Source organism: Pholcus phalangioides, unplaced genomic scaffold (genome assembly GCF_987345545.1).
Source record: "Pholcus phalangioides strain wild (caught in Gottingen) unplaced genomic scaffold, Ppha-v1.0 ptg000022l_1, whole genome shotgun sequence".
Classification (NCBI taxonomy): domain Eukaryota; kingdom Metazoa; phylum Arthropoda; class Arachnida; order Araneae; family Pholcidae; genus Pholcus; species Pholcus phalangioides.
In genome coordinates this window covers 32,044,745-32,067,037 of record NW_028301615.1, presented here as the reverse complement: position 1 = coordinate 32,067,037, position 22,293 = coordinate 32,044,745, and the positions used below count along the sequence as shown (strand labels likewise).

The 22,293-nt window shown below is 39.4% G+C and overlaps 2 protein-coding genes across 2 annotated transcripts in view; both read right to left on the bottom strand.

Annotated features, from left to right (window-relative positions):
• The window catches only part of LOC149070206 (fatty acid CoA ligase Acsl3-like), a 78,007-nt gene that overhangs the window by 46,837 nt on the left and 8,877 nt on the right, over window positions 1-22,293 (bottom strand). The gene's annotated exons all lie outside the window — the stretch shown is intronic.
• On the bottom strand, window positions 7,955-8,882 carry LOC149070207 (uncharacterized). The gene has a single exon (XM_089250089.1). It carries the CDS (start codon window positions 8,714-8,716, stop codon window positions 7,955-7,957), a length of 762 nt encoding a protein of 253 aa, XP_089106215.1. The 5' UTR covers window positions 8,717-8,882.

Below are 22,293 nucleotides of genomic sequence, written 5' to 3'. Positions count from 1 at the left end.
ATACCCGTACAACTTCCAGCATACGCTCATATCGTCTTCCATACCACCTGCTTATATCTCTCCATTGAGACAGAGTGGCATGCCATGATCTAGGAGGAGGTACAATGACCGCACGCATTTTTCCACTTCGACCGTATCAAAGACGGTTTTTAGCAAGATGATGCTTACCTCTACACAGGAAACATCAGTAGAAGAGGCCGGTAAATTAGGGCTGAAGCAACCTAACAAGCAACAAGAACCTAAGAGTGAAGTAGGGCTAGTGTATGGGAACGACGGATGTATGGTTATTTAGGGTAAATACTCACAAATGATGCTAAGGAAAGGGACCCACGCGTAAATCACAGCTCGGGTGAGGAACCCACAGTAAAAACGTTTACTAGAATAAGGAAGCCAAGTAGAAAATCGACTCTATAGCAAGGGCCAAAGGTTTAAAACAATTGCAGGTAGTCCCTTGGAAGTACCTCACTCTGAATATTCAGTCACTTGGCGCATATAAGATTTCAAAATAAGAGCCACATGCATGAACTTCCTTTACTGACAGTGGTTATAATAATGGTGCTATACAGCAGCGTTTCTTAAATTCTCTTTGTCCATTGTCTCCTTTGTACTATATTTTCTTCTCGTACCTCCCCCCCCCCCCCCGTCTAGATTAGGGACCAGCTGTCCTTAAGGAGCAAAACCCTCTCTAGTTATTGAATCGGTTATCTGAGTAAATTTATAATAAACACCAATTTTATAAATTAGTTTGATTTCCGAATCCCTGGGCTTGAATTCAACGAGCTTTTTTTTTTGTGGGTTCCTTCACGGCCCACTCATTCAAGGCCAACGAAGCTAGAGATCCCGTGACTTTATCCGTCCGACCCAGGGCGCGGCCAACTCTATGTGTTTGATCACGTGACACATTCCGGCTAATGCACTGGGAGAATGAACGTAGGGAATATATTTCATAAGTCTGACGGATAAAGTCACGTGATCGCTAGCTCCGTCGGCCTTGTGTTGAATCCGTGGTTCCACGCAGGACCGTCTCAAAATCAAGGGGGCGAAAGTGACGTTCTGGAGTTTCCGTACTGGAAGTAAGTAACGTATAATCATAATATTATACGTTCTTCTCCCCCCCCCCCCATGTAGGACCCTTTGGCCCTGAGGACTCCCCAGCTATGCGTTAAGATATCCGAGGTTCGTTCTATGGGCACTTCTGCTTTTTAGATTCTGAGATCAATAACATTTTTCACAGCCATATCTCACATGGAAAAACTTATTTTTTCACATCTGTATTGTCTTTCACCGATTTCTGTGGCCTCCTCACTTGCCTTGACACCCGCCCCCCCCCCCCTCCGCACCTCCACTTTTCACTTGTGATCCGCTTAGAATATCCCAGGACCACAAGGAGACCATATGGCCCCAAGCTGGGAAACTACTGCATAATATTTGAATTTTGAATGTTCACTGAAATTTCATGACGATGCTCTTCCTGTCATATAATGTATGATAATGTCAATACGCGTGCCTATAAATAAAAACGCTGCAGCAATATTCGAGTTCCAACAGTAAAGTTTAGCGCCACCAAACGCCGTTTTGCGCATTATTTCGTCCGGGTATCATAAACACTAAAAGAGGACAATTTTCATAACGTGATAATAAACCTCAAAAAAGTAATTTGACCTGTTTTAAAATTTTACCACAAAATACAATGCGCATTTTATGTATCTAAATATAGGGCCAGGGACATTATCTTTGGTATCTCCGCCACTTTATGGCTCGTTTTATCTTTGTGTATTCTTGAAGATTGCTCAGAACGTTTTTCCTCTTCTTCTTTAAGGACAATTATTTTTGTATTTGTTATCTTTTCTGGGTTACGTAAAAAACTTTCAAGGAGACGATATCAATCGTTCCAAAAATACTTCGATTGTTTCACATTGAAAATTTCTTTGCTTCCATCATAGTTACAGTCTTTAGGATTGATTCGGTTGTTCTTAGGTGACCATATTTCATCGATTAAAAATGCAGGAAAATACGGGACATCGCTTATTGTCTCCAAAAAAATGTTCTCAATTGCGAACTGCTAAAATACTTAAAATGTCCAATGATGGAATGAAATGAAATTTTGCTGCTGATCCTAAGAATCTGAAAATGAAATTCTGCAGCAGGGTTATTTATAAGAAACGTATTTCACGAGGATTCTCGTGTATACTAACCTGACTATATTTACTCGAAAAAAACACGGGGAAATATGATAAATCGCCGATTGTCACCAAGTAAGCTTCATTGAAAACAGGACCGTTCTTATAAGACGAGGGGTCCGGTGCAAAAATTACAGCAAGGCCAGGTACGTCTCAACAATTTCGGGGCCCCCAAAAATGCTTACCTCTCTTTGCCCCGATTTTATATATTTTGTTTGGGGAGGGAATTCGGCATCCCTATTTTCAAAATATACGAGAATGCTGAGGAATATCCATACAAAAAGTTTTAATTGCACCACAATTTTGAGTGTAAATTAAACCAAAAATTGATGAAAATTCAGCACTGGAAGTAATTTAAAACTAATAAGGGAGGGATTTCTCGAAACTAATGAAAATTCTAGACGATGAATTGAAATTGATTTAAAGAAATAATTCCAGAATGGATGAAAGTACAGAATTAACTGAATTAATAATTCCAGAATATACTGTATATGGATGAAAATACAGAATTAACGGACAAAATTATCCCAGAATTGATAAAAATTCAGAATTTATGAAAGTGATATATAATTCCAGAATGGATGAAAATACAGAATTAACTGAAGAAATAAAATTCCAGAATGGATGAAAATACAGAATTAACTGAAGAAATAAAATTCCAGAATGGATGAAAATACAGAATTAAATGAAGAAATAATTCCAGAATATGTATGGATAAAAATACAGAATTATAACAAAAAATTACCCCAGAATTGATAAAAATTCAGAATTTATTGAAGTGATATATAATTCCAGAATGGATGAAAATACAGAATTAACTGAAGAAATAATTACAGAATGTGGATGAAAATACAGAATTAACTGAAGAAATAATTACAGAATGTGGATGAAAATACAGAATTAACTGAAGAAATAATTACAGAATGTGGATGAAAATACAGAATTAACTGAAGAAATAATTACAGAATGTGGATGAAAATACACAATTAACAGAAAAAAATTACCCCAGACTTGATAAAAATTCAGAATTTATTGAAATGTTAATTCCAGAATGGATGAAAATACAGCATTAACGGTAGAACAACATTCCGGAATTGATGAAGATTGAGAATTAATACAAGAAATAATTTCGGAACTGTGAAAGCCTCCAATGATACAAGTATATATCGTGAGGGCGGGGTCTCCAAAAGTGCTGGACCCGGTGCTACCGCACCTGTCGCATACCACCTAAGGGCGGCTCTGGCTAAAAATATGTAAAAACTGTCCATTTCTATGAAAAAATCGATACCAATATAACTGGGAAATACAGGAATATCACAAGAAATACGGGTCATGATCACTCTGTTTACCTGTAGCATGGGCGAAGATACGGGGGAGGGGGCCTGGGGGGGCAATGCCCCCCCCCCCAGCGTCAAAAGTGGAGTGGGCAGAACTAATGTATATGTGTGTATATGAATTGACATCATCATCATCGTGCCCCCCCCAGCAATAATGACCTTGCCCCCCCCCCCGACTTCCAAGTCTATCTCCGCCTATGACCTGTAGTATTATCCGACCCGACTTTCTTATAGAAACGTCCCGTGTTTTGCCCGAAACTTGCTTGAAATCGTAATTTTTGCTGTAATCGAGGATGAATATGAATTTTGCCGAAAACTTAGTGCATCATAATGAGTGTGACAAAAATGTATGCCAAATATTTTGAAAAGTATTCAACGTCCCCTGTTTCTTTCGAGAAACATGTTTTAATTTCCTGCGATTAGCGGTAACCTCCTAATTTCCCGCCCTTTGACAATTTTTTTTGCAACTTCAGCCATGATTGTCAACTTTTATTCGCATGGCGACAGTTTGACGTTTCAAATAATGAAAATGACTTTTCTTCAGTTCTTTATTCTTGAAGCCCGCTAAAATTGGACATGAATATATAGATATGCGAAGACAATGGATATTATGGAAATAATAATAAGAAGAATAATTTTGAAAATTGTATTTACATTCCGGTTCGGTGATCTTCAAACAATGATTCGCAGAATGAAAATTTTTTTGGGTAAAAAGAGCAACGTAATTAGTATTTCAAAAAAAAAATTAGATGTTATCTAGCTAGTAGTTGGATGTTTTCTTTCTAGATGGCAGCAGTATTTTTCCATAAGTTTCCTTGTCCGAGACATAAACTCTCACAAAATCATTTCTTTTCAGCTGAAAAAATCCAGAATTCCAGAAAATCATTTCTTTCCGGATGAAAAGCCAGAATCAAATTATTTCTGCGTCTGGATCAGTGATTCCCAACGTGGGCGTTAACGCCTCCTTGGGGGCGATTGAATGTTCCAGGGGGAGGCGGTAGAAGCTATGGGTATTTGGGAGTTCGTCGGAAAAGAACTCAAGTCAGCTTTTTATTATATATCTACTATAACCTTTTTTTTTAATTTAACATAATATAAGAACAATTACATGTTTTTAGTAAAGCGATGGAAGAGTGTCCTATCCGTACAGCGTGGTCTAGCCAAAAGTGCCAACTCCTCGTGTTGCCAGATTCATCTCTTCTCTTGTCTCTTCCTGGCACTACTGAATCTACTATTTGTTGTTTCTAGGCCGCACTAGATATACACCACACTACTCCCCCCCAAGTACCAACGGTACGATCTCTGATTACACACACGAGTTGCTGTACTTAGGGTTGAAACGTACGCGCCTACCCGAGCGTGTTGTTGTGGTTTGAGTCGGACTTGGTACCGTCGATGTGTGTAGAGTAGGATCTGCCTTCGTATCTGTTGCTTCGGTTGTCGATGAACAGTTCTCCTCCAATAATGTGAATGCAGGTTTTAGCCTGTCTACACTGATTGTGGTCTCTCTAGTTCCTCGGTTGATGGTGAAATGTTTCTGAGAACGTCTCAGCACTTTGAACGGTCCAACGTATGCTTGCTGTAAAGGTTTTTTCACCCCATCGCGGCGCACGAAGACATGGGTGCACTTATCGAGCTGAGGATGGACGAAGGTCGTTCGTTTTGAGTGAGATGATGTTGGCACTGGTGTTAGCTTTTGCATATTTTCTCGCAGTCGAAGGATGAAGTCTGATGTATCTTCCTCTGATTTAGGTGTTGGATTAAGGAATTCGGCTGGTAGTCTGATTGGGGAACCGTACACCATCTCTGCAGTGGAGCACTGTATATCTTCTTTGAAGGCTGCTCGCAAACCCAGGAGAACAAGCGGCAGTGTCTCGGTCCATCGATGATCGTTGTGGCATCGAAGCGACTGCTTCAATGACCGGTGGAACCGCTCCACTAGTCCATTGCTGGCAGGATGGTATGGGGTCGTGCGAATTTGTTTAACGCCCAATAATTTCGACAAGCAAGAGAAGAGGGAGGACTGGAACTGGCGTCCTTGGTCGGTAGTGATAGTGGATGGGGTCCCAAATCGAGCAATCCATTGCCCAACAAAAGTTCGAGCGACTGTTTCAGCCGAGATGTCTTCTATCGGAATCGCCTCGGGCCATCTGGTGAAACGGTCCACACAGGTGAGTAAATAAGTGAACCCGTTAGATGGAGGCAACGGACCTACCAAGTCCAGATGAATGTGGTCGAACCTGCTCGAAGGCAGTGGGAATTGCTGGAGCGGGCTCCTAGTGTGTCTAGTGATTTTTGATCGCTGGCAGTCCATGCAGGCACGCGTCCATGAAACGACATCTTTGCATATGGACGGCCATATGTATTTCTCACAGAGGAGCTTTTTCGTGGCCCGAATCCCAGGGTGGGACAAGCCGTGCAATGTCTTAAATAGAACAGTTCGGTAGTTCTCGGGAACGAACGGTCGTATTTTTTGTCCGGTACAATCACATACCAATTCCACACCAGGAGAGAGTTCTAGTTTTTGAAGTTGAAGGGAACACGTTGGATCACTGAGCAACTTTTGAAGTTCTTTGTCGCTCTGTTGTGCAGCAGCGATGGCGGTAAAGTCAATGGTCTGGGCATTGATGCTCTGTATGCGTGATAATGTATCCGCGACCACATTGTTAGAGCCGGATACATGTCGAATGTCGGTGCTAAACTGAGCAATGTAGGATAAATGTCTGAGTTGCCTAGGGGAGGCAGAGTCTGAAATTTTTGTGAACGCAAATGTGAGAGGACGGTGATCGGTAAAAATAATAAAATTCTGGCCCTCGAGACTATGGCGGAAGTATTTGATAGCAGCGTAAATTGAGAGGAGCTCCCTATCATAAGTGCTGTACTTGCGCTCCGCGGGACATAGCTTTCTTGAGAAGAATGCTAAAGGCTTAGGACCATCCTTTTCGTGAGTGTGAAGAACTGCTCCGATGGCAATGTCGGAGGCATCGACCATTACAGAGAGTTGTTGCCCAGGAGCCTGGAATGCAAGAGTCGCCGCTTGGGATAAGTCGGCTTTGCATTTCTCAAAGTTAGCGAGGGACTCTGGGGTCCATGGAATAAGGCGTTTATCGTTTTTCTTTGAATCCTTCAGGAATTCATTCAGAGGAGCTTGTGTAGTCGCAGAATTCGGAAGGAAACGTCGATAAAAATTTATCATTGCTAAAAAACGTCTGAGTTCAGCGATGGTTTTTGGGGTCGGAAAGTCTGTGATGTTTTTTACTTTCTCTGGCAGTGGTTTCACACCTTGTGGGGTAACGAGGCAACCTAAAAACTTGACTGCACTCTTACCAAGAACACACTTGGCTGGATTCAATTTGAGGCCATGTTGTTTCAAACGGTCAAAGACCTGATGGAGATGGTGTGTATGTTCTTCAGCATTGGTGGAAGCGATGAGAATATCATCGAAGTATGGAACACAGAAGTCCAACCCTGTTAAAACTTGGTGGATGTATCTTTGGAAAGTCTGACCAGAATTGCAGAGGCCAAACGGCATAGTGACGAACTCAAACAATCCAAAAGGAGTTGTAACAGCTGTTTTTGGGATATCATCTGGGTGCACTGGAATTTGGTGGTATGCCCGTGTGAGGTCCAAGGTTGAGAAGATGGTTTTTCCGTGGAATAGTTGAGTGCAGTCCTGGATGTGAGGGACTGGGTAGCGGTCTGGTACCGTGATAGCATTCAATCGACGGAAATCTCCACATGGTCTCCATTCGCCATTGGACTTTCGAACCATATGAAGGGGACTAGCCCAAGGACTTCTAGAGGGTCTAATGATACCTTGTGCCATCATGAATTCAAACTCTTGTCGTGCTACTGACATTAATTCGGCAGATAAGCGTCTCGGCTCAGAAAATACTGGGGGCCCTTTTGTTTCAATATGGTGGAATACTGTGGTATTCTCCGCCTTGTCAGATAAAAGAGAGGGGCTTTGGATTTCTGGATATTTCAGAAGTATTTGGTTGAAGTCGGAAGCTTCAAAAAGAATAGTGACGCTGGAGCTAGATGAGCTGACGTCAGCGGTTTTACCATAGGAAGAGATATTGGTCTCTTTATCGATGAGGCAACTGTTTTTGGCATCGACAAGCAAATTAAAATGCTTGAGGAAATCAATGCCTATGATAGGATGTTCGACATCGGCTACTACAAATGACCAGGTAAATGCACGACGTAAATTTAGGTTGAGAGTAAGCAGTTTAGTGCCATATGTAGAGATTTTGGTGCCATTTGCAGCACGAAGGACTAGACCATCATCAGTCTTTTGTTGTGGGCGGTGGATTTTTGGGAGTACCGAAATGTCGGCGCCCGTATCGATGAGAAAGTTTACTCTATTCTTACGGTCGGCCAAGATGATTCGGCTGATACGGCAATCGCGGTCATGGCCATCTAGCGATCGCCCGCTTAGTTTCCCGAGTATGCACAAGGGGATGCACACTTTTTAGCCTTTTCGCCGAAATTAGTGTGGTAGAAACACAAGTTATTTGCGGCGGGTTTGTATTGGCGATTGCGGGAACGACTGCGCGGCCGCCGATACGAGAAACGTCTATGTGAGCGGGACGCATGGACAGTAGCTGAAAGTTCGCTCACCTGCCTGGTCAGCTGCTCAATTTGCTTTTCTAAGTGCGTCGTGGGGGATTCCACTCTAGCGGCATCTACGTGGGGTGAAAAGGTAAGATCATTGATCTTGTCGGCAACGGCGGCGAGTTGGGTTAGGTCTTCGTTTAAGGCAGCCAGAATGCTTTGCGTGTTTTTTGGGAGTCGGGACAACCATAGCGACTTCAGAAGTGGCTCACCAACGGAACCCCCGGCAAGCGATCGCATCCGAGTGAGAAGTTGTGATGGACGCTGGTCACCAAGCTCGAGGCCTTGAAGGAGGGTTCGTATTTTTGAAGCCTCGCTTTCTGAATGTAGTTCTATGAGACGCTTCTTTAAGGCGTCGTACTTGCCACCTTCAGGAGGGTTGATAATGATGTCGCTTGCCGAATTGAGGACATCGGATTCCATAGCCGATACCACGTGATGAAATTTTGTGGCATCTACGGTGATTTTGGCCAAGGAGAATTGGGCCTCTATCTGCATAAACCATAATGTGGGATTTGTCTTCCAAAATGGGGGAAGCTTAATGGCAATGCGGTTGATTTGCGGCTCGGAATTGTCATCCATGACGTTTTTATGCGTTGCGAAGAATGAAATAATTTAGATGCGAACAATTAAAAATGCGGTAAATACCGGGAAAAATAACATAGGTATATACATGGGTTGAGAGGGAAATTCGCTCAGCGTGACATATCGACATGCACCGATTCTATTTTCAAGCATCGTGGTAGAAATTAAAAAATAATTTCACGGATACATTAAATATACAGAATATGCCACATTACCTGTTGTATATCGCTCGCATCTCGTGCAGATGTTCGGATGTTGATGGATCACTCCACGAGGTTGTGTTTTTTTTGTTTTTTTTTTTAGATCAGAAGGTCTAGATATCACGTTTGGGTCACCATTTTTTGGGAGTTCGTCGGAAAAGAACTCAAGTCAGCTTTTTATTATATATCTACTATAACCTTTTTTTTTAATTTAACATAATATAAGAACAATTACATGTTTTTAGTAAAGCGATGGAAGAGTGTCCTATCCGTACAGCGTGGTCTAGCCAAAAGTGCCAACTCCTCGTGTTGCCAGATTCATCTCTTCTCTTGTCTCTTCCTGGCACTACTGAATCTACTATTTGTTGTTTCTAGGCCGCACTAGATATACACCACAGGTATAACATAGGATCCTATGGGTTAGATCAGTGGTTCTCAACCGGGGGCCATATGACCTCAGGGGGCAGGGGCGTAGCCAGAAATTTCGTTCGGGGGGGGACCACTTTCATTTCGGGGGGGGGACCAAAGTGACAGAACAATGGATTTGGCCATCTTTTTCGCTTTTTTCGGTCATTTTCTCACATTTCGGGGGGGGGACCAGACCCCCAAGTCCCCTCCCCTCGCTACGCCCTTGTCAGGGGGGCCCTAGGATATTCCACGGGGGCCACAGATGAAAATCTGGCAAAAGGGGAGCCACGGCTACTGATACAGGGGCCACGAAGAAGTTTGTGGAATTAAATGTTTTTAGTCACTCTGACTAAAAAAGTTTAATTTCAAACAAAAAATTCATAGAATATATTTTTCGCCATTTTTCCGCTATTCAAGTAACATTTACATGAGGAAGGAAATAAAAAAAAGCGCGTTGCATGTAATCTCGGTGGGTTTACGACTTGGGGTTGACAGTAGGCCCTGACACAAACTATAGAAGAGGTTTAAAGCAAAATGGAGTAACTGTAAAGACAGAAAGTGTTGTGTGTGTTTGAAGACTTTTCATTCAAAGAGGGCTGCCATAAAGAAAGCAGACAAAGATTTGTTGACCATTCATTGACATTTTTTTGAGTGCTGGTGGTAAATGCAATCCAAGAAGTAGATGGGTGAGAAATGAAAGCTTGTGTGTAAAAAAAACCCCATCGTTTTCATGCAATTGCAGACGGATAGCCATCTAGTTTAGTACAAAACTATCTTCAACCGGCACTGAGTGGTCTGATCATTGATCATTTTTGTCGCACCACGGTCATTTTCTGCACGCGAGGGCTAATTAGACCCCGGGACCTACAATTTATTGCCGATTCCGAACGACAGGCTAGTTTCTCATACTCACCGAGAGGTTGGTGCGCTAACCCCTCGATGGGGGACTCCGAGCGGTAGCAATTTTTTGCTGCGGTGAAGTCGCCATTTTTTGTTGTACCCCTGCGTCAGAAAAGTTTTCTGACAAGGACGAACCGGGTATCTAACTCGCGACGCTTCTAAACCTGAGTGGTCTGATGGGGAATATATTTATAAAAATCGAATAAAGAACGATTGCTCTGGGGTATTTTTTCAATGAATTTTTGGGGAGGGGGTGTGCCAACACCCATTGCCTCCACCGAAAAGAAATAAAGTCGAATTCAGTTATAACGAACTCCAAGAGACCAAATCATACACGAGAAAAAATACCCGCGAAATTAAATTTTTTAAAACTACATTGCTGTATAACTTAAGAAACTGTAATTGCATAAATTTGCTGTTGTGCCTCAATCGCAAGTGTTCATATGCCATTCATTTAAATTTAACAGGAAAAACGTGATTTTAAACATATTTACGACGATCTTAACGTCATTTGGTTTGCGCTGATTGGTTTCTATATGCAATCCAAGCAGATAATGTATTGGTCTGTATCTGTCAAACTAAAATTTGTGGTTTTTAGTGTTGATAATACGCATGCAAAACCAATTCAGCGACGCATTTTTCACAATCTTCAAAAACCTCGTTTTATTTGATAGTTGGAAATGATGTCTGAATGCCAAAGATTTGGAGTTCGAGTCAAAATGAAAATGCCAAATAATTGAAATTGTGCTTCGTATAAATGAAATATTTTAATATTGAAAGCTATATATATATATAGAGGTTAATCGTAACCGTAGTCAAACGTCTCATAAATGTGAAATTTTGTCATAAAACTGAGTGCAAGGCCCGAATCCCCTTGCACACAAGTGGAATTTCGAGGCATTTATGCACAACCGAGCCCCTCTTGGCCATTTTTCTTTTCCCCCCCCCCACCCTTTCTTCCTTTTGTTTCCTTCCTAAATTTATAAAAGTAAAAAGCACATAATCATTATAAAAAGGACTGCTTTCACATCAAATTGCAGATTTTTTTGGTGGGGATACAGTCAACCCCATTATAATGAACTCCAAGAGACCGGAATAATAAAGAAATTTCGTTAAGTTTCAGATTTTTATATTGTTCCTATGTAAATTTATCCGGGGGATTAGAAAAGTTTTCTTTAAAACGATATTTTTTCCGTTATAACGGTATTCGTTAAAACGGGAGTCGACTGTATTTCTTCTCTTTTTACGTGTATATGCAGACTGCATGGGTAACAGGGCGTATGGCACTACTTGCGAGCAGTTAGTCTTAAAGACATACCCAGCTGGAAAAAGTATCCAAATCACGTGTCCAACTCAGATATGCCATTCATGTTGTGAGGGGTTGTATAGTTATAAAATAAAAAAAAAATAACAACTTTTTACACCATCCCCATGTGCCAAAGAACCCAATTAAGAAGTTGGTGCTCTGTCTTTCCCGATGCCAACTAAAATAATTTCACGTTTCTAAGAGCAATATTCACCGAGATATGCGAATTCGAAAAATTGAGGAAATTTGGGGGAAAAAAACTGCATTAAATGCTGGTAAAATGGTTTCCTCGCATCTAATGCTGTTTTTTTTCCCCAACTTTCTTCGAATATCTCAGTGAATATTGCACTTAGAAACGATGAATGTTTTTGTCGGAGACCAGGAAACAACTTTCCAATGGGTTTTCGGGCACAGGGTGTCCGCATAAAAAGTTAACATTTTTATTTTAATAACTATGTAACCCCTATCAACATGAATCAAATATCTGAGTACAACACATTATTCGGGTAATTTTTCCTACTGGAAGTATGCCTCTAGGACCAATGGTTCGCCAGTAAAATGCCATATGCCCCGTTACCTAAGCGTCCTGTATATTAAACATAGTACGGACTGTTATGTGAAATATTGTGTTGTGTTTAAGCCAACACGCACGTTGCTTCGTTCGCCTGCGAGAGAGCGGTCACATTAGGAACCAAAAATCCACTTGAAGGTAGCTTGTCACACATCCAGTGAAATATCAGATTTTCACCGTATCGAAATTCAAGTCAAAAAATTTATAATTTTCTTCTTTGAAAATCTGATTAGGGGTCACTCAAGTATTACGTCAGCATCGAAGGGAGGGAGGGGGGTTTCGGATTTGCTGCCTTTTGATGATAAGGGGGGGGGGGTTTGAAGGTTGCTTACGTCATCAACCACCCCTTTTTGAAGATATACAATATTCTAAGCTGCTGACGAAATCTTGCTGACGAGGGAGGGGGGAGCCGGGTCAGTGTTTTGCTGACTTTTGCTGACAAGGGGGGGGGGGTCAAAAATGGCTGAAAATCTGCTTATGTAATACTTGAATGGCCTCTTATTTATATTTTCCGATGGGCTTGAAATCCTGATAATGAATCATTATTATGTTCATATGAACAGTTTTGTCACTACGTTACACAATGACAAAATCCGTATATACCGGGTGACTTGAAATGTTACGCCGTCCGCCGAAGCAGTTTTTTTTTTTTTTTTGCCTTGTAGCATTTGCAGCGAATTCACAATGGCACTAACAATTTTAAGGGAATTAAAATTAATTTAATACTCTAGAATACACTTTAAGACACATTCATTTTTAAAAATATTGTTGGTACTGCTACCTACTTCAAAATCAGAAGTGCTTATGTGTAGGGTGACCATACGTCCCGTATTTCCCGGGACAGTCCCGGTTTTTTCTGTTTTTTTAGCCGTCCCGACTTTTTGGCAAAAGTGTCCCGGTTTTACACGAAGCCTACTTGAATTTTTATTCTTTATTGAAGTCAAAGATTGACATTATTTTTCAAGTCATATATTATTTTATGATACATCTATATATGAGAATACTAATCTCCCACATTTGCCTTGGTTTAGTAAACTTTTTTTTTTCGTGGAATACATTTTAATCCACTTCAATTTGCAGTAATGCATCATTTCCGCCATTGTGATTTATCCGAAATTTCAACAATATTTGGCAACTTTGTTTTGTTTTGGCGTCATTTTTGGCGATAATTGGCGATGTCCCGTATTTTCCCGTATTTGGAATCCCAATGTCCCGTATTTCTCTCGAGGAAATATGGTCAGCCTAACATAACATCACCACATAAGTTATGTGGTGATGACGAAGCTCAGGTATAGAAAACTAAAGTCTTCATTCAACTTTGCTCCTTATAAAGAAAGCTTATAAACTGACCTGAAAGATCAAACTTCCTGTTCAGTAACTTTTCAAGACCCAAAGAGAAATCCAAAACAAAGGACGTCGACACAAACAGAAGACAGGTAAGATCGTAAAAAGTGAATTTTCCCACACTCCACTTTATAGTAATGTGTTGCCATCTAATGTCGAATTTAAAAGTGACTCATGTGGTGATGATGAAGTTTAAAGTAAAAAAACTATATTCTTTATTCCGCTCAGTTCCTTATAAACAAACTCATAAACTGAACTGGAAATTGAAACTAAAAGTTCGGTTATTTTATTTGAGCATAAGGAGGCGTCTCCAAAACACAGAACCTCTGAATGAGCAGACGACAGACAACAAGTCGGTTTGTTCGGTTCCTTACAAGCTTAGCTCACGAACAGAACTGGAAGTTTGTACTGCCAGTTCGGTTATTTTTTCAGGACACAAGGAGACGCCCGAAACAAGTAACCTGGAGAGAAGCAGACGACATTACTGGTGGGACTTATTACTGGAGGGAGAATCCAGCCGCCGCGACTGCAGTGACATCAAATGCAAGGAAATCGCGTGACTCGGTCAAAACAAACTTCTCGCCTGGCAATTTGCACATAGAAATGTACACAGTTCGGTCTCTAAATATTGGGTTTTAAAGATTTAAAAGACGGATAGAGAGAAGAACTCATCTAAAGAGAGATGAAAAAAGGTTAAATTATTTTTATTTAATACTGGAATCATTTCTTTCATAATTTCTTGAATTTTCCTTCATTATTTTTTGAATATTCTTTCATTAATTCTGGAATTTTATTTCCTTCATTAATTATTATTTCTTTCATTACTTCTGAAATAATTGCTTTCATCAATTCTGGATTTGTTTCTTTCATTAATGCTGGAATTATTTCTTTTATTGATTTTCTGATTCTGATATCTCATGAATTCTGGACTTGTCTCCTTCATTAATTTTGGAATTATCTCTTTTTCATTAATTTTGGAATTATCTCTTTCATTAATTTTATTATTATCTTTCATTAATTTTATTATTATCTTTCATTAATTTTATTATTATCTTTCATTAATTTTATTATTATCTTTCATTAATTTTATTATTATCTTTCATTAATTTTATCAATATCTCATTAAATTTATTATTATCTTTCATTAATTTTATTATTATCTTTCATTAATTTTATTGTTATCTCTTTCATTAATTTTATTGTTATCTCTTTCATTAATTTTATTATAATCTCTTTCATTAATTATTTCACTAATTTTCGAATTATCGCTTTTATCAATGCTGTAATTCTCTCTTACATTAATTCTACAATATTTTCTTCCATTAATGATTATAACTTTCATTAATTTTGGAATTATCTCGTCCATGCTGTGAAATTATTTTTTCATTTATTGTTTTAAACTCCTATTTATGCCATAAGAAAATAACGGGGAGGGGGGTCATGTTTGTTTTCACCGAGTCACGTGATGTTCCGACGGAAGGTATTGGGGGACACAGTTCTCAGCACTGCCAAGGCGGAGACCACCTACTCTCTCCAAAGGCTTGATTTATATACTGTTGGTGCTGCCATTTAATCTCGAAATTTCAGGCAACTCATGAGATGATGAAACAGAGAGTTCTTTGTCATTTTTTGGCATGAAATTTTTTTATGAGACGGAAATTTCGGTAACAAAATTCGTACATTTGCAAGAATCGATTTTATGTAGAAAAAATAATTACTTCTTTGTACAAAATCATTCGGAAAATATGGGTGATCGAACAAATAAGTGAAAACACGGATTATGTGGTCTTCGGATAGGGTTACCAGATTCAAAACTGAAAAAGGGGTACGTCTGGTGCGAACCTTAGGCAGTGCCGTCTTAACGCATGCCTCTTCCCCCCCCCCCCCAAGAGAAGAGGTGCCTCAGAAAAACGAGACGTAGTTGAATTTTTCGAGAATTTTCCAGGTAGGGCCTCCAAAAAATCCCTTGGCTCAGGGGGGGGGGGCTATGATGCTATTACGACGATCCTGCCCGTCAGTCCTACTTTTGTGGAAGTCATGGAATTCCAGTAATTGATTCCTTTACTTCTATTAATTAACATTAATTACACAAAAAATAGCAATAAAAAATTCGTAAAATGATCAAAGTTATCGAATTGCAACGTATATTTGATAAAGAAATGATGAAGCGCTTTAAAAGTACGACAAAATGTTATGACTGTTCAATATGATTCAAGCCACGATGTCAACAGCTGGACCACGCGCTAATTATTATTAATGATCTACGAATTTTGTAAAATTAATTTAAATGTCATTCTCTCTCAATGGATCGTGTTTGATTACGATACAGACTATCAACGATCGAATGCCTTCTGGAAATCAAGGTAAACAACGTCGACATTTTTGCTCTTACCCAAAGCCTTAGTCACGTGATCATAGAAGCAAAGGAGGTTATTTACACATGACTTCCCCTTCCTGAACCCATGCTGATTATCCGACAATACATTATTCTCGTCTATCCAGTTCACAAACTGCCTTTTGATGATAATTTCCAAAATTTTCGAGAGGGAGCTCGTCAAACTCACTGGACGATAATTAGACACCACTTCTCTACTACCCTTCTTAAATATCGGAACAACGTTAGCCAGTTTCCAATCTCTCGGGACGATACCCTCAGCAACACTACTCCTTAATATCTGTGCGACTGGCCCCAACAATTCATTAGCACCTTCCCTGAGAACCCTGGGATAGATATCATCTGGTCCTGGTGCTTTGCTTGCACATACATTTCTTAGAAGATTTAGGACCTCCACGTCTTCTACTTGAATATCGTTGAGGGTTTTATTACCCCATGCAACACCCGTATATCGAATATCATTATCTCCATTAAAAACCGACGCGAAAAAGTCATTGAAAGCACTACACATGCCTACATTGCTCTCTACCTTAGAGCCTCCTATCGAGAGGGGGCCAACTGTCCCCTTACATCCATTATTGACGTATCGAAAAAATGATTTTGGGTCAGAGCCAATGTTATCTGCCAACCTAGATTCAACTTCCTTTTTACTATCCCTTATCGCCTTCTTCAACAGTCTTCTTTTATCAGTAAACAATGATAGGTCACCTCGTCCACTTTTATACTCTCTGAATGCTCTTTTCTTTTCAAGATAAAGGTTCCGCACGCTATCCGTGAACCATAGAGGGTGTGATGTACAAACACGCTTTTTTCGAACAAAGGGTATGACGTCGTGCAAAACAGAGGACAGCTTCGTACTAAATTCTTCCCATTGACTTACCACCCCTACTGATTCCAACCGGTCTTTGAAAACTTCCGCTAACCTTCTTCTCAAGGAAGTACTTCTCAAGGAGGCTTCTTCTCAAAATGTAGACGGTGAGGCCTGTTTGGGTCCATGCCCTAAAGAAGGCCCTGGTTTCATGGGTGGTTTTGTTGGATTCTCTCTCTCACTGTAACTGTTAGTCACTAATATCAAATCTTTATTTCTTCACACCTTAATTTTTCTTCTCAGCTCTCCAAACCACCTGTCATGGCCGCTTTCTCCATTTTCTTCCGTGGCCCCCTTGAAGTATCCCAGTACCACAAGGTTGAGAACCACTGGGTTAGATTGCGTTGGGGGAGGAGATGGGAGAAAAAAATTTCTGAGAAAGGGGGCGATGGGACGAAATAGATTGGGAAACTATGGTCTAGATGAAAATCCAGAATTATTTCCTTGCAGGTGAAAATCAGGAACCATTTTTTCCCAGATGAAAATCCAGAATCAAATTATTTCTTTCTAGATGAAAATCCAGAACTCCAGAATCATTTCTTTCCAGAGGAAAATAAGGAATTCCAGAATTTATGAAAGGAGTTAATATTACTGTAAGTGCGGGTCTCCCAAAACGCGGGGCACTGTGCGACCACACCTGTGTACGGCTGAAACTATGTTTATGTTTATGAAATTTGGTCGTCAGTAGAGTTTTATTTCATGACGTAAATACTCACTAAGAAGGTTTATTTTGTAATGTGAAAACTCACTAACGAGGTCTTTTTTCAAAATTCATACTGTAATGGGGACGCGGAGGGGAGGGGGGTTCAAAATTTATATGGGGCAATCATAGCTGAGCCCAACCACTAGAAGCTATAAATATGAAATTCGGTCAGTATTATATTTTATAATATAGAGACTCGCCCCGACGGTATTTCTAGAATTGCAACACCCAAGAGGGATTCGAATTTTATTGGAAGGAATCATCGCCAAGCAATTTCCATATTACCAAATCCACATGAGCGAAGCCGCGGGTATATAACAGCTAGTTCTTCAATTATATACTGGTTCTAAATTTGGAGGATATATATGCATAAAATATGCCTAAATATCACACACGTGTCCATGACGAAATCAAGCCCAGTAGGTAATACAACTTAGTAATGGGGTAAAACTATTGTGTTTGGTTTTGTTAAAAAATTAATATTTATTATTTCCTTAATGTAAATTTTTATTGTGTTTATTGGCATAAATAACATGAAGACATATATACTGAATATTCATTTTCATCAGATAAATTGTACTTCATTCAAACTACGTATCTGCGGCAATTGTTGTTTTTGACAATTTTTGTTTGTTTGACTAGTGGTTGTCGGTTATCCTTTTCTCAATGGCTTGCTCATCAGAAACCGAGCCAATTGCCTCTGAATCAAATAGAAGTCATCAATTTATTTGAAATTTTTACTTATTCTGAAATATTTTCTTTTTCGTAAATTTTTAATTTAACAATAAAACTAATTACAGTACGTTAGTTTTATTGTTAATTTCATAACTATTTATTCATCGTTTATTTCACAAATTCATTTTATAATTCTGGGTTTTCATGTATTCTGAAATTAAGCCCCCCCCCCCCCCACTTCCCTTCAAGAGTGGGATTGGCATGGCCTAGGGACCCAGGAAATTTTCATCATTACTGTGTTTTTCACACGATTAATTTACTATAGGACGGTCCGGGCAAAAATCTTCCGGGGGGGGGGGGGGGACCCGACAAATATATCAGCCTAGGGTCCTGCTGCCGGAGGGGTATATTCTTTATGATTCTGAATTTTACAATTCGGAAATTATTTCTCTACAATTGTGCATTTTCGTCAATTTTCTAGTAATTATGAATTTTCTTCAATTTTCCAGTAATTCTGAATTTTCTTCAATTTTCCAGTAATTCTGAATTTTCTTCAATTTTCCAGTAATTCTGAATTTTCTTCAATTTTCCAGTAATTCTGAATTTTCTTCAATTTTCCAGTAATTCTGAATTTTCTTCAATTTTCCAGTAATTCTGAATTTTCTTCAATTTTCCAGTAATTCTGAATTTTCTTCAATTTTCCAGTAATTCTGAATTTTCTTCAATTTTCCAGTAATTCTGAATTTTCTTCAATTTTCCAGTAATTCTGAATTTTCTTCAATTTTCCAGTAATTCTGAATTTTCTTCAATTTTCCAGTAATTCTGAATTTTCTTCAATTTTCTAGTAATTCTGAATTTTCATCAATATAAAATCTTATAGTTCCATATATTTTTCTTTCACTGTGTCTCTATGATGTGAATTTTCACACATCCGTCCTGCAATTATTTCTTTAATCAAATTTGAATTCTCAATAATTCTGAAATTTGGGGGGCTTTATTTCAGAATTAATAATTTAAAGGGGGGGGAGGCTTTCTTGGACGTTTGGGTCCCAAAAATAAATCGTGGTCAAAAAGGAGACGCTGTGATCTTTGGAAGGCCCCTATGCGCGAAAGTACCGTTTGGGAAGGAAGTACCCTTAAAATCCGTAATGTTTAGACTGCGAAGGCAGCATGTCTTGGGAGTATCATGATTTTTCTGAAGGTCCCCTGCCTGACTAGAAATGCCCTCCTACCGATTTGTGGGCATGCTTACTTTAGAAATTTTTAATCAGATCTCATTTTCGGGTGGCCCTGTTCGTACTTGGGGCCCGGATGGGCCTATGCGTAAAGACAGCACTGGCAGAAAAATCGATTCAGAGATGAAAATTGGTAAAGAAAAAACTCTTGAAATCAGTAAATTCTCTCTAATACTGACACGATTCCCACTTACGGACGATTTTCGGAACGGAGTCCGTTCATAAGTCGAGTAGTTAATTTACGTCAAAAACATTTGGTTGGACTCTGTGCCATTGACATGTAGTCCCAAGTTTTGACCGGAATGATTCTCATTTTAACTCATTACGGAATCCGCATCTTAAACGCGACGTATCATCAGTTCTCGAAGAACAATGTTGATTCGGAAATCTAAACATAAGGAAGAGGGACATGTAATAAAAAAATTACAATTACTAACGAAAACACAACTAAAGACGAGGAAGAGACACGCAGAGCCAATCAATCGACTCTCACCCAGTACGTTGATCTGCCCCGAGGCTACGAAGGTGAGACGGAATCGTGTTGCTCAAGAAAAACAAACGATAATGTTGCAGTTTAAAAAAAGACGCGTATAAAGTATGTCAGAGCGTGTGGATATACGCCAACGAGAATCCGCTTCCATGAACGCGGAAACTAAAAATTTCCTTGCCAGAAAATATGCAACGATAACGTTAGAATGTGTGTGGATGGTCACAGAGTACGCAAACACTGTGCTATTTCCTTCCTGTTATAAAATACCGCATATTACTAGAATACAACGTGCACACGCCTTATTTATCGGTCATGAAGATGCGTATTTTTCCTTAATACGCGTATTCTTAGACGTGAGAAAACTCGCAAGAGAAACTAAGCTAACGAAACTTAAGGAAATTTGGCATTTCTTGAACTTATTTGAATTTTAAAAATTTGTGTGTTGGAAATAGCGGAACAACGCATTGCGCACAGACTGTCTAAATAAGTGATCTTTAATCTTTTTTCTACTAGCAGGTTGGTGATGTTAAGTGAATAATTTTTCACGAACCGGCATATAAATGGGCGATATAATTTGAGAACCAGCGAAAAAATAGTAGTAATAGGGAGGAAAATAATAATAGCCACCTCAATAATAATTATTATAGTCCACTGGTTAGGGAGCTCTGGTTTCTTGATGCCATCTATCGAATAAAAACAGAACTGTCTACTATAGTTCTTCAAATGAAATTGGTTGTTGGTTCTAAACCGGCTTTTATGAGTCAAAATATCGGTTAATATGTTTTTTTTTTATTTGTTACCAAATTACTTTTTGTAAATATAACAGTTGGAAACAAAAACATATCAACCAGTAGTTTGGTGCCTCATATTTACGTTACCATGAAGCTTAAAAATATACAATTTTTAATAATCATACCGCATATTATTCATTTTCTTGCTGCACGCCAGTTTAAAATCAACAATCAATTTCAGTTGAAAAATTGATAACAAATAGTTTTGATTCTATTCAGTAGATGGCAGCATTAATCCTAGCCCAACGTTTCTCTATATTTTAAGCAACACTTATGCTTATTTCTCTTGAATACAAAAATATCGAAACAAGAAAGTGAATAGAATTCGATTTCATTCATCAACGTTCAAAGCAACATAATTATCCTTTTAACACACTCAGATCTTCTGGAGAAATCTTTGACAAACATCTTGCATTCGCACATCATGCTCTGAAGTTATCAAGTAAGCCAAAGGAGCTTTTAGAAAAATATGTCGATGAAAATGTAATGATGGCAATTTAAGATGATGGGGACAGTGGGTATAAGTCGTTATAGTCTCATCTACGGTACTCCAATGAATGAATTAAGGTTCATGGTTCCATTTTTTTCCGTAGTTAGAACCAGTGGCGTATTTACAGGGAGACTTGGCGGGCTATAGCCCAGGGCGGCAAATTTGGGTAATGGGTGGGAAAAACGGAATTGGCGAGGGGAAATGAAATTTGTATAACCTTCAATAAATGCGTCTCTGCTGTCACAGCAAGGGACCAAGTCAGCGAGTGACCAAAAGAGCGACACCTAGAGAGTTTGCAAGCACGTGAGTGAGCAAAAGTGTGACTTGGAGCGTGTGCAATCACGTGAGTGAGCAAAAGTGTGACTTGGAGCGTGTGCAATCACGTGAAGGAGCAAAAGTGTAACACCTAGAGAGTTTGCAAGCACTGAGTGAGTTAAAGAGTGGCTTAGAGCGTGAGCAAGCATGTGAATGACCAAACGAGTGATTACATAGTGAGTGTGAGGGACCTGGAGCGTGCGCAAACACATGAAGCGGCAAAAGTATTACACCTAGAGTGTTTGCAAGCCCGTGAGTGAGCAAAAGAGTTACTTGGAGCGTGTGCAAGCATGTGAATGACGAAGTGAGGGACTAGGGCAGTGAGCGACCTAGAGAGTATGCACGCATGAGAGTGACCAAAGCAGTGTGCAAGTTTTTATTTTTTTATTATTGAACAAACAGCACAATGGACAAAACAGACAAAAAATATTAAACAAACACTTTTCGACCCAAAAGGGATATAAGAAATTTTCCATGGGTCGTATTGATACATTACATAAAGAATTTCTGGCAACATACATAGATATATTTTACTACAATTGCTTCAAGCAAGTCACACCAAATATATTACTTTAAATTGTTAAACTATAGTCTGATATGTCGAAATACAGATATATTTTCTTACACAATAAAGATATAAACAAATTTTACTCCTTATATCATTTGCAATTTCATTAACTATCGAACGAAACGAAAAAGTATATGAATAACTAAAAGAGTGACTCTCTAGAGACACAGATGTAATTGCGGGGGAGGGGGGGGGGCAAGCGGGTTATAACACGGGGTAACGAATTCGAGCAAAGAGTAGTCAAGAAAATTTGACTAGAATGGGAGAAGAGCGGCAACATTCGTATAGCGCCCACAGGAAACAAAACCCTAAACA

What these genes read in the sequence shown, in the direction of transcription:
- LOC149070207 (XM_089250089.1), bottom strand. Translation starts at nt 8,716, where the DNA reads ATGGATGACAATTCCGAGCCGCAAATCAACCGCATTGCCATTAAGCTT.